At 44.4% G+C, this 14,188-nt stretch overlaps 1 protein-coding gene and 1 pseudogene across 1 annotated transcript; one reads left to right on the forward strand and one right to left on the reverse strand.

Moving 5' to 3' along the window:
* LOC129665202 (40S ribosomal protein S12-like) lies at positions 1 to 1,929 on the reverse strand (annotated as a pseudogene).
* A 1,732-nt stretch (positions 1,930 to 3,661) lies between these two features.
* On the forward strand, positions 3,662 to 14,185 carry Gsto1 (glutathione S-transferase omega 1). The gene is made up of 6 exons (XM_055630034.1): positions 3,662 to 3,791; positions 3,882 to 3,990; positions 6,646 to 6,868; positions 8,900 to 8,998; positions 13,065 to 13,171; positions 13,965 to 14,185. Exons 1-6 carry the CDS (start codon positions 3,758 to 3,760, stop codon positions 14,116 to 14,118), a joined length of 726 nt encoding a protein of 241 aa, XP_055486009.1. The 5' UTR covers positions 3,662 to 3,757; the 3' UTR covers positions 14,119 to 14,185.
* Positions 14,186 to 14,188: the final 3 nt, after the last annotated feature.

The following is a 14,188-nucleotide window of genomic DNA, read 5'->3' on the forward strand; positions in this document are numbered from 1 at the left end:
TCATTTCTTGCATTTAAAGTACTTTTTTGTGGCATCTTTGGCCTGAGATTCTTTGTCATGGTCCTTAACACAACTGTGTCCAACCATTTTAAACGACTTTCCCTCTCCATCAGTTTTACAGAGGCCTACTCATCCCTCTAGTCTCTTGGTGTCATTAAGCTTAACTAGGTTGATTCGGTGCTCATTACAAGCTTCCACCAACTTGATATGCATGGACTCATTACAATTGGATGCCAGCACACAGAGGGACTTGGCACTCCTCTAAGGCTTTGGCATCTTTGCATATGCCACGCGATAGGCTGTCCTGGACATGGGTGGTCTTCAGCCCCCTTTGCAAAGCAGTATTGACCTCCATCACACCTCCATCAGCAATGCCTTACCCGGAGATGGCAGTAGATTTCAGGCCTCAGCAGTTACAGGAAAAAGGTGTTCTTCTATTCTAAAGAATCCAGTTTTTGTTTTTTTTCCTGGATGTGATGGTAGTGCACACCTTTAATCCCAGCAGTCTGGGAGACAGAGACAGGTGGATCTCTGTGAATTAAAGGCCAGATTGGCCTATACAGTGAGTTCTAATACAGACAGGACTATGTAGGGATATCTTGTCTCAAAAAGAAAAAGAAAAAGAGAATCTCTTTCTTAAATTTTTCCCTGAAACAGTAAAAATTGCACAGAAAGTTCCCTTGTTTCCCTGCCCCTACTTCATCCTGTGTCACAGCAGTGCCATTCTCAGAAGCCATCTTCCTGTGAACAGAAAGTGGTTCAAATCCTTGAATCATCCCCTGCACAACACTACTGGCTCTCCCCCATTCCCTTCCTCCCTGTGGGCATCTACACCACCATAAAGACTGTAGGTGGTTTTTCCTTCTACCACATACACATGGGTGGCAGTTTTAATATGTGTTTGATTTTCACATCTTAAAGTTAATATATAGCCATAACATATATCTTGTTGTGTCTTGCTTTTATGACTCAGTAAGGGTTCTGGGATGCACTTGAGTTGGTAACTAGATCCGTAGTCTATTAATGTCCATTAATCATCCATTACATGACTAAACCTCAGTTAACTCGTTTTCCTCTCCTGGTCATTTAACTTAAGCTCCTTTGTTTATGGACCATTTGTTTCCGCGTTGATTCTTATTGGGAAGATTTTTTTTCATTGAATGGACACTGGGCCTTCCTAGCTTATTCACTCAATCATTAGCCAGTAGTCTTCCCTCTCTTTCTCTCTCTCTCCCTCACAATTTTTGGAGACAGGGTTTCTCTGTGTAGCCTTGGCTGTCCTGGAACTTGCTTTGTAGACCAGGCTGTCCTCAAACTCACAGAGATCTGCCTCTGCCTCCCAAGTGCTGGAATCAAAGGTGTGTGCCACCATGCCAGGTCCATGATATCTCTTTGATAAAATCTGTTTTCCCTATTAGGGACAGTCAGAGAATTAATTAAACCAAATAGAAACTTTATGTGACCAAAGCCTTAAGCTAGAGACCCAAGTCTGGCCCAAAGAAGAGAAATGAAAGTAATTGTAAAAAATGTATGAGAAGGTTTTAATCAAAATGGCCATTTAAGTATTTAATCCCCCCTTGAGGGTGCTGACAGGAGCCGTAGAGTTAAGTGGAGGAAGAGGTCGGGGAGTGGTAAGAGGCATGCACTATTAAATGGTGTTGCTCAGACTGTGATTTGGTTGAACATTAACTCGGTCTGTTTCTCCAGGATGACCTTGAAGGAGTCTTTAGTGCTTGTGTGGACAATCTGATTTGCACAAGATGGCTCCTGTTTTGGGGTGATCTTCTCAGGAGACAATCTGTCTGCAAAGCTCTACTATTCCTGGAATCCAAGGTGTCTTTGGGTTTAGGGGAATGAGTGGAGCCTGCTGGTACCTTTTCTGATATCTGGAATTGGTTGTAAAAGCGAATAGTCATATTGCTTTTTCATTAGGACGTCAACTGGGGGGCAGTTAATGTGAGTGTCAACCTGAGCTTAATCCTGTTTCTGTAGATTATATGTTTAAGAGTATGAAATTACCTGTCACTCTCCTGAAAAGTTACAGAAGGTTGCTCTATCAAGTGGATACATCTGGGCAGTGAAGGTAGACATTACTAGAAGGTAAAAACTATTTCTTACCACTGGGGTTTTAGTTTTTCATCTTCTTGTAATATAGTCAGTTCAAATTAGTCTCTCCAGGTTAATTATTGACAGTTACAAATACAAATTATGTAGTCTTGTGCCGTTGTAGCTGTGTCCAATAGTGATGTGTGTCCAGATATTCAAGTCCTGTGTTCCCAACTGCTAAGACTACTATAATGCAGACCGATAATCTACTACAGTGGTTTGCTGTAACTGTATTTTTTTCTTTACTCCAGCCAGATGGGACGGCTCCCCTGCTAGGGTGCTGCCATTCCCTGACTGGGACTGGTAGATGTATCTGCTGGTTACATCACTTTGGTACTTTGTTCTACAGTTCTAGTGAACACAAGGAAAAGCCAGGATCAAAACTGGAGCGGGCTCCTAGGACATTCTCTGCTTCTCCAATAATAAGCTGGAAACCAAACTAGACATATTCTTCCGTGAACAGCACTGGAGTTAGTAGCTTTCAACCACCGGCTCTGTAAATTCTGGTGTGCACAAACTCCACCCTATTTTCCTGACACCTAAGTGAAAAGAAGCAGTTTGTGCTCACCCTCTGGCCAGACCGTTTTTCTATAGACTCAAGACGCTAAAGATCCTCAGCCCACGGTGCTTAAAGCAGATTGTGCTGTTTCTAGAGCTTCCAATCATGTTTTATGGATGGAATTTTGAAAGCACAACCACGTTCTGAGGCTAATAACATCCAGATGTGTGCTCTTTTCTGTGGGCTAAAATGTGCTTCTGTGAGGGGCGTAGAGACAGTGACAGAAAAAGGAGAAGATTGTCCAGGTGGTGAGATGTCCACCTCCAGAATCCACGGGTTACAGCAAGGGCCGTCCGAGCGACCCTTCTGGAATGCTGAGCCCAGGCCACAGGACCTAAGTTGGAAATCTTGGGGCAGAGCAAGAGCTGAGAGTGAGCCCAGGGGTTCCTAGCACCAAGGGTCAGAGTCCAGAGGACAGTACCACGTGGACCTTCAAGGCATGCCCGGGAGTGGGTGTGGGAGGTCTGTGAGGCCAGGGCCGGAGTCCTGTGTGAAAGCAGACAGGCACACACCCTCTGCCTGGAGGAATGCGGAAGCTCTGAGCATCTCTGCTTGGGTGAATCACTAGGCGGCCTGCTCATGACACAAGGAACCACAGCAACCCCCCTTTTTTGAGATTAAAAATTTTTATCACAATTTATTCACTTTGTAGCCCAGCTGCAGCCCCCTCCCTCGTCTCCTCCCTTGTCCTCGCCCAACCCCACGTTCCTTCCCTCCCTCTCCTCCCATGCCCTTCCCCTAGTCCACTGATAGGGGCGGTCTTCCTCCCCTTCCATCTGACCCCAGCCTATCGGGTCTCATCAGGACTGTCTGCGTAGACCCCCTTTTCAAGCACTGCCCTGTGTGGTGTCTCTATGGTATTGTTCCTCCAAGCACTGTGGCTGCAGCTATCATGGGAGCCCGTGGGTGGGTCAGGCAGGATCAGGATCGCAGCGGCCACTTTCCCTTTAAGGGCGGAGCCAGCTCCGGGCCAGGGGGCGCGGTCTGGGCGGGGCCGAGCTCAGGCGCTCCAGGCGAGGCCGGGCCACGTGCTTCCCGAGTGGTCGGCAAACGAGAGCGGACGCGCGGGCCCTCGCAGTGCACGCTGCAGCGATGTCGGGGTCATCCGCCAGGAGCCTGGGGAAGGGTGAGGCTGCCGGCGGCGGGGAGGCTCGGGGGACCGGGACGCCCGGGATCTCCCTGGGAGCCGGGCCGTGACCGCCTCACTCTCCCGCAGGAAGCGCGCCCCCGGGCCCGGTCCCAGAGGGTGTGATCCGCGTCTACAGCATGAGGTTCTGCCCCTTCGCGCAGAGGACGCTGATGGTCCTGAAGGCCAAGGGGATCCGGTGAGGACGGGGGCGACGACCCGAGCCGCCCGAGCTGGCGTTTCAGACCCTCGGGGCGTTGGTTTTCAGGGCAAAAACCGTCGTCAGTCTTTTGTTTCACACCCTCTTCTAGGGAAGAGTCGTCACGGAGTCCAGGGCTCCAGGCTGGCCTGTTTAAGCATTCCACGGCTTGGAAAAGCTGTTTCCTCACTAGAGTCAGAGGTCTGTGCAAGGCCATAGAACACTGAGGCGAAAGTCTTAGCTCGACCCGGCATTCTTGGTCCACTGAATTTTGTTTTCAGCTAGAGGCGTCCCCACAGTGCTTCACAGAGCACAAAGGTTAGAGCTCTGAGGCAACTTTCCTGTGCACAGCCCTGTGGGTTGGGCTGTTGTAAATAAAGGGAAGTGTCGGCGTCTAAGTCTCTTTGCAAATTTGGCCTCATTATTGAAACAGTCGTTGACCTACGGGTTATCTACAGTTGGTGAGTCACTTGGCTTTTCTCCGATACTGTGTCCATGGCTCATTTTCCTTCCAGTGTCTTGGGAAATCTTTTGAACAGTTATTAGACAGCCTGCTGTTTGGAAGCCCACTCTTAAGAATTTTTCATGTATACAGGGAAAGTTTGTAAACTGCTTTTAGTCCATGGGGAGTTTTCCCTAAATGTTAAGGCAGTATTTTTAAATTAACTATCATTTCGTAACGATTTTAATTTCATTTGGAGAAGTTTTCATGGTCTTGATCACCTAAGAAAATATTTTTTATATTATTTACCTAAAGAAAATTTTTTTTCTGCATTAGTCAAAACTTTTATCAGCACTAAGAAACTCAAACAGAATTGAAAAATAAAAGATATTTATTGTCCTTCTGCAGTAGGAACGTCCAAGAACAGGACACAGCTGGGTTCAGAGGCACCTGCCGGGGTTATGTGTTTCCCGCTGAAACTCTGGGTGGAAAAGAATTAATGTTTCTCACCAGTACTTCTCTAAAGCAAAGTTGAAATTATTTTACTACAACAGCGGGGAGGGAGGGCCTCACTGGGGAAGGGGTGCCTTCAGTTAGTGAGCATAACTGTTCTACGATGTTCAAAGATAGATTTTGAACCCCAGGAAGCTTTTGCTGGGGCAGTGACATCTAATACAGCTCATTTCTGTCACATGGTCTGTGTAAGGAGCATCCTCCAACCTCAGGTGTGTTGACTGCTGGCTCAAAATGTTGAACTTCCAGCATGTGTGTGTGTGTGTGTGTGTTCTTGATCTTCAAAGCCCAAGATCCACCTTCCGTTTTCAAAGTATAATTCTCAAATATGGGCATTATTTTATAGCAGAGGTTTGGATTTCCCTTGGCAGCTAGTCTGTATGTTCATTATTGTCAGTACATGAACCTTCCAACTCATATGCACGCACATGCGCATGCACGCTCTGACTTCAGTGTTGGCACTGGTTGTATTTGTGAATTATTATGTATTTAAATCCATAAACTAAGTCTATTCTGTTGTGGTGAGGAAACAGGAAATCAGCCATGCTGGGATATCTTACTTTTTGAATGATCTGTCCTAATGGACATTGTTCCTGATGAAGTTATACAGACATTGCTTTAAGGAGTATAACACTTTCCTTTCTTTTACAGTCTCTGCAAGATACAAGGTGTATACAGTTACAGTCTGGAGTTAGCCTGGATCCAGTGGATTCTTTCCTTTTTACTTTGTATAATACTTAAAATTACTGTATTTTCATGTGCATGTGTATGTGTGTGTAGATGAATTCATGTGCACCGTGTGTGTACAGGAGTTTATGTGCATGTGTGCACATGTGTGCATGAATTCATGTGCACCGTGTGTGTGTGCACATGAGTTTTTTTGCACCATGTGCTTCCAGGATCCTACAGAGGGCATTGGATCCCCAGGAACTGGAGTTACAGTTGTAAGCCCTGACATGGGTCCTTGAAACTGAACACAAATCATCTGCCAGAGCAGCAAGTGCCCTTAACCACTGGGCCATCTTGCCAACCCCATACTTAACGATTTTTAAAGCTTTTTTTTTAAAGAAAACTTATCAAAACACGTAGATTTAATCTGGTTTATTTTATGAAATTTTAAGGATTTTTAAAAATACCCTTTTAAGAATTTCAAAAATTAATATTAGCAAAATGAACTCAGTTGAATCAGTTCAACTCATTTTGAGCTGAATCAAAAGTGAAATGTTTTATCAGGCTGATTCTAATATGCTGAGTGGTTTTGTGCCCAGTCCAGTTAGTTGTCTCCTATCAGGATCCAGAAGACACCGGAGTTCCCATGCTCACTGCAGCTGTGTTTCCAGTATGTAATGTTGATGGCCAGTGACCACCGAGTGGGTAAGAGAAGGTGCTCTATAAGTAGGGTTCCACCTTCAAATAGAAGGCAGGTCTACCGTATGATGAAGATGGATCATGATGACATTAAGAGAAACACATAGATAAACACGGATGAGGGCCTTGTCTGATTCACCTGCAGGAGGGCATCTGAACCAAGTTCTTCAACAGTTTAAGAACTGAAACCTTTTCACGCAGCCTGATGAAGACTGAGGCAGAAATCTCTTCCTGAATCCAAGCCTGGTCAACTAAGTAGATGGCAGAACAATCAACACTAATGCAGGACAACAGAAATGCCGTGCCTTCTTCAGTAGTCTTGTGTCTTTCAGGCATGAAATCGTCAACATCAACCTGAAAAACAAGCCCGAGTGGTTTTTTAAGAAGAATCCCTTGGGGCTGGTGCCAGTTCTGGAGAACAGTCAGGGTCACCTGATCTCTGAATCTGTCATCACTTGTGAGTACCTGGATGAGGCTTACCCGGAGAAGAAGCTGTTTCCAGATGACCCTTATGAGAAAGCTCTCCAGAAGATGACCTTTGAGCTGTTCTCTAAGGTGTGTGGAAGAAATTCTAGCTCTTGTTTGAAAAAAAACCCCTCACTTTAAGCTAAATCAGTGCTGCCTTTGTGATGGTTCGGAAACTGGGGACGTTAACAGAGGGCTGTCCTCCACTCACCATGCCCTGCCAGGCCCTCATGCTCTGCTCCCTGCTTCTCTTTCACAGTCAGCCCTAGTGGCTCTTCTCCTGACTCCACCTCTCCTCTCCTGACTCTACCTCTCTTCTGACTCCATCTCTGATGATTTTTTTTTTTTCAGTCTTGCCACACATCCCTCTTTTCCCAGTTCTTGCGGGGTGTCTTTTTTCCTTCTTTTACTTGGCTTAGGCATCTTTGATCTATATGCTTGGACATGTGCCTTCTAGAAACTTGTCTGGGCTGCTCCAGACTCCAGTTCTGTTCCCTGGTAAGCTTTTCCTCATCATGGCAGTTAGCCCTCTGCCCTCACAGCTGTCTGCCTTCTTGCCCCTGCTCCCTGTGATTGTGAGTACCACGTGAGGGCTAAGCTTCCGTACCCGATCAATAGCTACCTTGGTGTGTGACTAGCTTGGAAAATGTTCATACGTGTGTGCTTTTGGGGCCGGATCGCTTCTTTTACTTCTAGTGTGTTAGTTCACCTGTAAACAGGTCAAACACATAGTGCCTAGAGCAGATTCTGACATATGGGACCTACTAGTGTTATCTCTTAATTGTCATTGCCAGTCTTCAGCAGGGACAGTCCCCTGAGGTACATGGGGAAGAATGAGCTTGCATCTTAAATTAGCATCAGAGTGAATTAATTCAAATTAGTATTAGCAGAGAGATGACCAACAGGTATGTGTTTAGACATGGAGAATAGTGATGCTGTGCTATGTCCATTTAGATGGATTACTTTGGTAGTATGGTCAGTATCTAAAGAAGCATTTTGTCTATAAAGAAAGAAATCGTTTTTAAAAAATATTTAGAAGAAGGGAGACTGACAGGGAGAACATTCTGTTTTGGAGACATTGTAAAATGACAAGGGAGTCATCTGGCTTAGTAGGATAAAGGCAAAATAGCCGAAGTGTCTGGGACATTTATATGTAATGTTGTGGAGTTTTAAAAATGTCAAGAATGGCTGAGGAAATGCTCTATGGGCAAGCATGCTTCTCTGCAAGCACAAGGCCTCAGGTGCAATTCCTCAGCACCCACATAAAACACTGGGATGGCTGTTGTGTGCCTGTCCCCCTAGCACTGCTGCGTGTGTGTGTGGAAGGGGGCTGGGTGGGGTAGGAGGTCAGTAATACCTGGGTCCAGAATGCTCCCTCCCCAGCCAGCCTATACCAGAAACTTGTGGCTCAATGAAACACCCAGCCAAATGGTGGCTAAGGTGAGGAAGAAGTCTTTGATGTTTCTGCCCTGCCTCCACCTGCACAGGCGTGAGTGCACTGAACCCCCACACTTCAGTACACATAACCACACGAGGGCACGCGTGCATGCGTGTGCGCGCGCGCGCGCGCACACACACACACACACACACACACACACGTCCATAAGCCATGTGTGGTCAGGCATGCCTGTAATGCTAGCACGCAGGAGGTAGTGTTGTCTCCCTCCTAGGTATCGAGGTGGTGGAGGCTGCGAGAGTAAATTCTAGGGGAGCAATGTTAGGCAAGGGTTTCTAGCATTCCCGTGTGCGGCAGCACACATGCCCAGCACATACGCCAGTAGTGCTCGCTGGCGCTGGCGCTGGCAGCAGTGTGCCTCTTGGTTAATCTATTTCTCAGTATTATTTTAGAAAATTCCCATAGTTCCAGGCCCATTTGTTCAATTCTAGGTCATGCAGTGCCTATTTATGACATTTCTGGCTCAGATTTGCCAAAGTGGGCTCCATTATCTGCAGATTACAAAATTCAGAGCAACCTTACCTACAAGAAAGGTTTGTAGTATCAGGGCCATGGTTTTTGCCAGCGTTGTGACTTGGTCTACACTTGCCTCTGGTATGTTTGTATGTGTGTATGCTGGGGAAGCATTAGCCTCATACTGACAAACTAAAATACTCTCTTTCCAGGTGCCGCCACTGGTTACAAGCTTTATTAGGGCAAAGAGGAAGGAAGACCATCCTGGCATAAAAGAAGAATTGAGGAGAGAATTCAGCAAGCTGGAGGAGGTACTCATTTCTCTTAGCTTTCACCATAATAAAAGATAATCTTTATTTTTGTTCCCTTTCTTCCCTCCTCCCTTCCTATGCTCACTCTCCAAATACTGACAATTAGAAATAGTATCAAGTAAAAGTAAATCACAACACATTTCTGTAAGCTGTTCTATTCATGATACAAAGCAAGACCTAAAAGTACTATCATAGACTTTATTTAGTTTTTCAAAACAGGTGTCACTGTATCTCAAACTTGCCTCAAACCCACTATGCATCCTGCAGTGCCCTTAAACTCATGATCCTCCTGCCTCAGCCACCTGAGTGCTAGTGTTACAGGCATGCTTGACTACACATGCTTATGGGCTTGAAGTATTTAGTATATCAGCATTAGAAGAACAATAAAAAAGTATTACCTACAGTCCATAATACATCACTTGTTTCCATTTTTCTATTCTTGTTCCTAGTCTATGTTCATATATTTAATAATTTAACCTAGCTGTAATCAGACAATGGATGCCACTGTATTGCCTCTCCCTGCTGATGTAATAAATATTTCCACTACAAAGTTTGCCAGAAATGCAGACACACAAGGAAGCCCATGCATCTTTGCTTTTGGGAAGACCTGTTCTCAGGCCTTGACATAAAACTTTCTTCTTGGTTTCTGGACAGTCTGTTCACACTTAACCATAGTTTCACATAGGTACTACCTACCTTCACTGGGGTACATTTTATCACTAAGCATGGAATTTGTTCTGTTTTTTTATTTTCACTATGTTCCTGTTACTAATTTGCTGTTTTTAAGATTGTATTTTTATTACTTTTAATTATGTGTCTGTGAGGGGACAGTGCAGGTGGGCGTAGTCATAGGCTTGGAATCCCCAGAGCTAGAGTTAAAGGTATTTGTGAGCTATGTGATGTGGTCACTCACCATACTCTACTCCCACAGAGAAGCAGTTCATGTCCTAACCTCTGAGCCATCCATCCCTGCAGCCCTAATTTGATAATTCTTACACTGTGAGTGTGAATGTTCCTGGCATCTGTTCACAGAACCTGGTCCCTTTAACCTGATGCTTGTGCACCTGCACTGGGCCAAGGTACTTACTGGGCCCAGGTCACCTGACATGGCCTCAAGGAATTAAGCCAGGCTGGCTGCCACAGAAAAACTTAAGCTGTGGCAATTTTTATTTAGAGCAATCAGACTTTTTATGCCTTTATCAGAAACAGAATATAATGGCAATTGCCAGGATCAATACAGCTGTAGTTGCCAGGATTCAGTGACCTTTGCAAGCTACACAAGGTACCCAAGGTTAATGTCTAAGAGCAGTTGTCCTGTTGAGCTCCCATGCTTCCTTGGCCACTAAAGGAACACACAGAGAACTGCAGAGCGGCCTCCTGAATGCTTCACTGCCTGAGGGACTGCCTCAGTTTCCCAGGAACTGAAAGACACCCAGTGCCCTAGGAGCCATGGACTCTAACCCAAAAAACCTACTACTCATGGCTCTCAAGGCAGGTAGGCCATGCCAACTTTCTGATTTCCCATAGTGCTCTTACAGATGGACTTTTCTGGTACTGAACCACCTTAGTGTCATTAGGATGGCATCTTGCTCTCATTAGCATTTTATGTGTGTTATAGACTTTCTAAACAATTTCTATGTGCTCATGGGTTTGACCCATTATTACTATTCTGACATCTTTATTTGGGTCTGTTATCATCAATACTTTAATTTCCTAAAAGGGCTTGGGTAACTTTCCTTACTTTTCTAACCAATAAGACAATTTATTTTTCAACACAGGGTTTCTCTGTGTAGCTTTGGCTATCTTGGACTCACCTTGTAAACCAGGCTGAGTACAAACTCACAGAGATCCTCCTGCCTCTGCCTCCCCGAGTGCTGGGATTACAGATGTGCACTACCATGCCTGGCTCCCCTAAGACAATTTAATAGGGCATTTTAATTTGTGCCTGCTGTATGGTACAGTTTACTTTCTGTACTGCTAATTCATTGTGGGGTTTTATATTTGTTCTTAAATCACAGATTTAAGAACCCTGGGAAGATGTAGTCCACATTCTTCAGGTTATTTTAGTGCAGAGAAGACAAATAATCATAAAGACATAAACAGTCTATCCATACTGCATAACATTACATGGTGCCTGAGGAAGACTACAGAGGTCACTTATAATGGGCAAACTGCTTTGGTTCTGGTTTGGTTCTGGCTGTGTCATATACAGACAATAAATTTTAGTCATATGCATCCTATCTCCTTCTATCAGTTCAGGTTTAATTAACCAATTTATATTCCCAATTTCCCGTTGTTGAAACCTGAGTATCAAAAACAAATGCAGCTGTACAATGTGCAAGTTTTAATAGCTTCTTCCACTCTGCTTTAGTGTTTTAAGAGTTATCTATGCTACGTCTAGTTCCTTCCTATTTGCAGTCCAGTGTTCTAAGGTTTGATTGTCTCAGAGCTTCTTTACTCTGGACAGTAACATGCTCACAGTTGAGCTATTCTAAACAGTACTTCCGTATACATCAGTTTGGGGGTTTCTGCGACCACCAGAGTTGGCAGAGTGACAATTGGAGAGAGTCGAGAAGGAAATTTTGTTCAACAGGTCTCAAGAGCATGGTGGTTCAAACATGTAGAGTAGACACTGGGTACTTTATTGTAGGTGTGTTTAGGTACAGTGCAGTCCTCTGTGCAGGAAGTCATAATTACATTGAAACTCAAAACACATGTCCACGAAGATGGACTGTGGAGATAAGCTCCATGTGTTTTCTTTAGGGCCTAAGGGAGGATCTGCTGTGGTTTCAGTCTGTGTACAGATAACGTAGAGGTCACCTGGGCTGTCAGCTACCTCCAGTCCTGGTTGTGGGAGCTTCAGGGAGCCCTTGGCCTTACAAATAACACAAAGGTCATCTAGACCATTAGCCACTTCCAGGCCTGGTTATGGGAGCTTTAAGGGAGCCAGGTATGGCCTGGCCTCGCAGAGAGCACAGGGGTCACCTAGGCTACTAGCCATGTCCACTCCTAGCCTTCTGGGTAGAACAGGTTATACGTCTTTTGAGAAGACAACCTTGTGTGTTTAACATTTCTGGTTTCCCTAGTGCTGTGAGTACAAGGACCTTTGTCCTCCTGACATATCTGTATACTAACAGCAGTTCTCAAGCCTGCAGGTTGTGACCCCTTTGGGGGGGGGGTGTCAAATGACTCTTTCAGAAGGGGGAGTTAGTAAGACCTGGAGAGGACAGGAGCTCCACAAGGACCAAATATATCAGGGCACAGGGGTCTTCTATGAGACTGTTTCTCCAACCAAGGACCATGTATGGATATAACCTAGAACCCCTGCTTGGATATAGCCCATGGTAGCTCAGTATCCAAGTGGGTTTTCTAGTAAGAGGAACAGACTGTTTCTGACATGAACTCAATGGCTGGCTCTTTGAACCCCCACCCCCACCCCTGAGGGAGGAGCAGTCTTGCTAAGCCAAAGAAGAGGACATTGCAGCCAGTCCTGAAGAGACCTGATAAGCTAGTGTCAGATGGAAGGGGAGGAGGTCCTCCCCTATCAGTGGACTTGGAAAGGGGCAGGGAGGAGATGAGGGAGGGAGGGTGGGATTGGGAGGGAATAAGGGAGGGAGCTACAGCTGGAATACAAAGTAAATAACCTGTGATTAATATAAAAAATAAAAATTATTCAAAAAAAGTAAAAAAAAAAAAATGACTCTTTCACAGGGGTCACCTAAGACCATGGGAAAACACAGATATTTACATTATGATTCACAATAGCAGCAAAAGTACAGTTATAAAGTAGCAATGAAAAGAACTTTATGGCTGGAGGTCATCACAACATGAGGAACAGTATTGAAAGGTCACAGCATTAGGAGGGTTGAGAGCCACTCGTGTATTATCTTTAGAGTTCCAATTAAAATTGCTGGGTTATAGAGGGTTTTTAATAATACAAAAATCCATTTTGACTGTATCAGGATAAAAGGGATTTAGACATTCTCTATCTAATTTGCATCTGTTGCTTTTGATGATGTTTTTCAAGTTGCACAAATAAACTTACTTTACCTTTTTTAACATTCAGGCTATGACTAATGTGAAGACAGCCTTCTTTGGTGGGAATTCTCTCTCTATGATTGATTATCTTATTTGGCCTTGGTTTCAACGACTAGAAGCACTGGAACTCAATGAGTAAGACATTTGAATATTTTGTGCATAATTTAGGATGAGGGCTGTAATATTATGTCTGGATATTTTTCTGAACTAAGATAAATATTTAATACTATTGGCATGAATGAGAACAGCAGAGAGGAAAGTCCTGGAATTAAAGAACCTGTCAGATTACCTATTCACTACCCATGCTCAGCCCCAGGAAGGAGGAGGCATGAATACAGTGTTTTAAAAATTTACCCTCTGCTGGTTAAGAATCCATGAGAGTGTAGACAGTGAATTTTAGTTATACGCACGCTCCATCAGTACAGGTTTAATTAACCAATCAATATTCTCAATTTCCCTCTTTGGTGAAACCTTGGTATCACTCACTTTTCTTACTTGCTTCCCACCTACCTCTACTAGTTCCATATTGCTTTCTAAACTCATGCTTTGAGTCATCCACACTGGCTTACTTCTATGTCTTAGAAATTACAGCTGTTTGGGGCTACTTCTACTCACATTTCATATAGAAAATTGGTATTTAATACTCTGTTGTCTGTCAAGCTCTCAGTGTGAAGTTCTACCAATGGACCAAGCCACTCACTCTCAAGTCAGCTTCCTCTTCTGTGACAAAAAAAAAAAAAAAAAAAAAAAAAAAAAAAAAAGACCTCAGTGGCACTCAAATCTAAAACCTTTCTAGTCGGTTGCTTGCATCTTAAAGAAATGTCTTTAAGAATACGTTCTACATTCTACACGTTTAGGTGGTGATTCGAGACTCTGAGATGCTTATCTATTTCACCTCACTCACGTCTCTCATCTTGTCTTCCCACAGGTGTATAGCCCACACCCCCAAACTCAAGCTCTGGATGGCAGCCATGCAGAAAGACCCTGTGGTATCATCCCACTTCATTGATGCCAAGACCTATTGTGATTACTTAAATCTCTACCTACAGGACAGCCCTGAGGCCTGTGACTATGGGCTCTGAAGGGCAAGTGTCCTCACCCAACGAATGATGTTTTCCTTCACTGAGTAAATATCATGCTTCCATTTTACCC

The sequence above is a fragment of the Psammomys obesus genome, unplaced genomic scaffold, assembly GCF_907164565.1.
Source record: "Psammomys obesus unplaced genomic scaffold, mPsaObe1.curated_primary_1811, whole genome shotgun sequence".
NCBI classification, from domain to species: Eukaryota; Metazoa; Chordata; class Mammalia; order Rodentia; family Muridae; genus Psammomys; species Psammomys obesus.

Coding starts and splice junctions, on each gene's coding strand:
- Gsto1 (XM_055630034.1), top strand. CDS start 3,758: ATGTCGGGGTCATCCGCCAGGAGCCTGGGGAAGG. Junction 8,999..13,064: donor AATTCAGCAAGCTGGAGGAG/GTACTCATTTCT, acceptor TTTAACATTCAG/GCTATGACTAATGTGAAGAC. Junction 13,172..13,964: donor GAAGCACTGGAACTCAATGA/GTAAGACATTTG, acceptor GTCTTCCCACAG/GTGTATAGCCCACACCCCCA.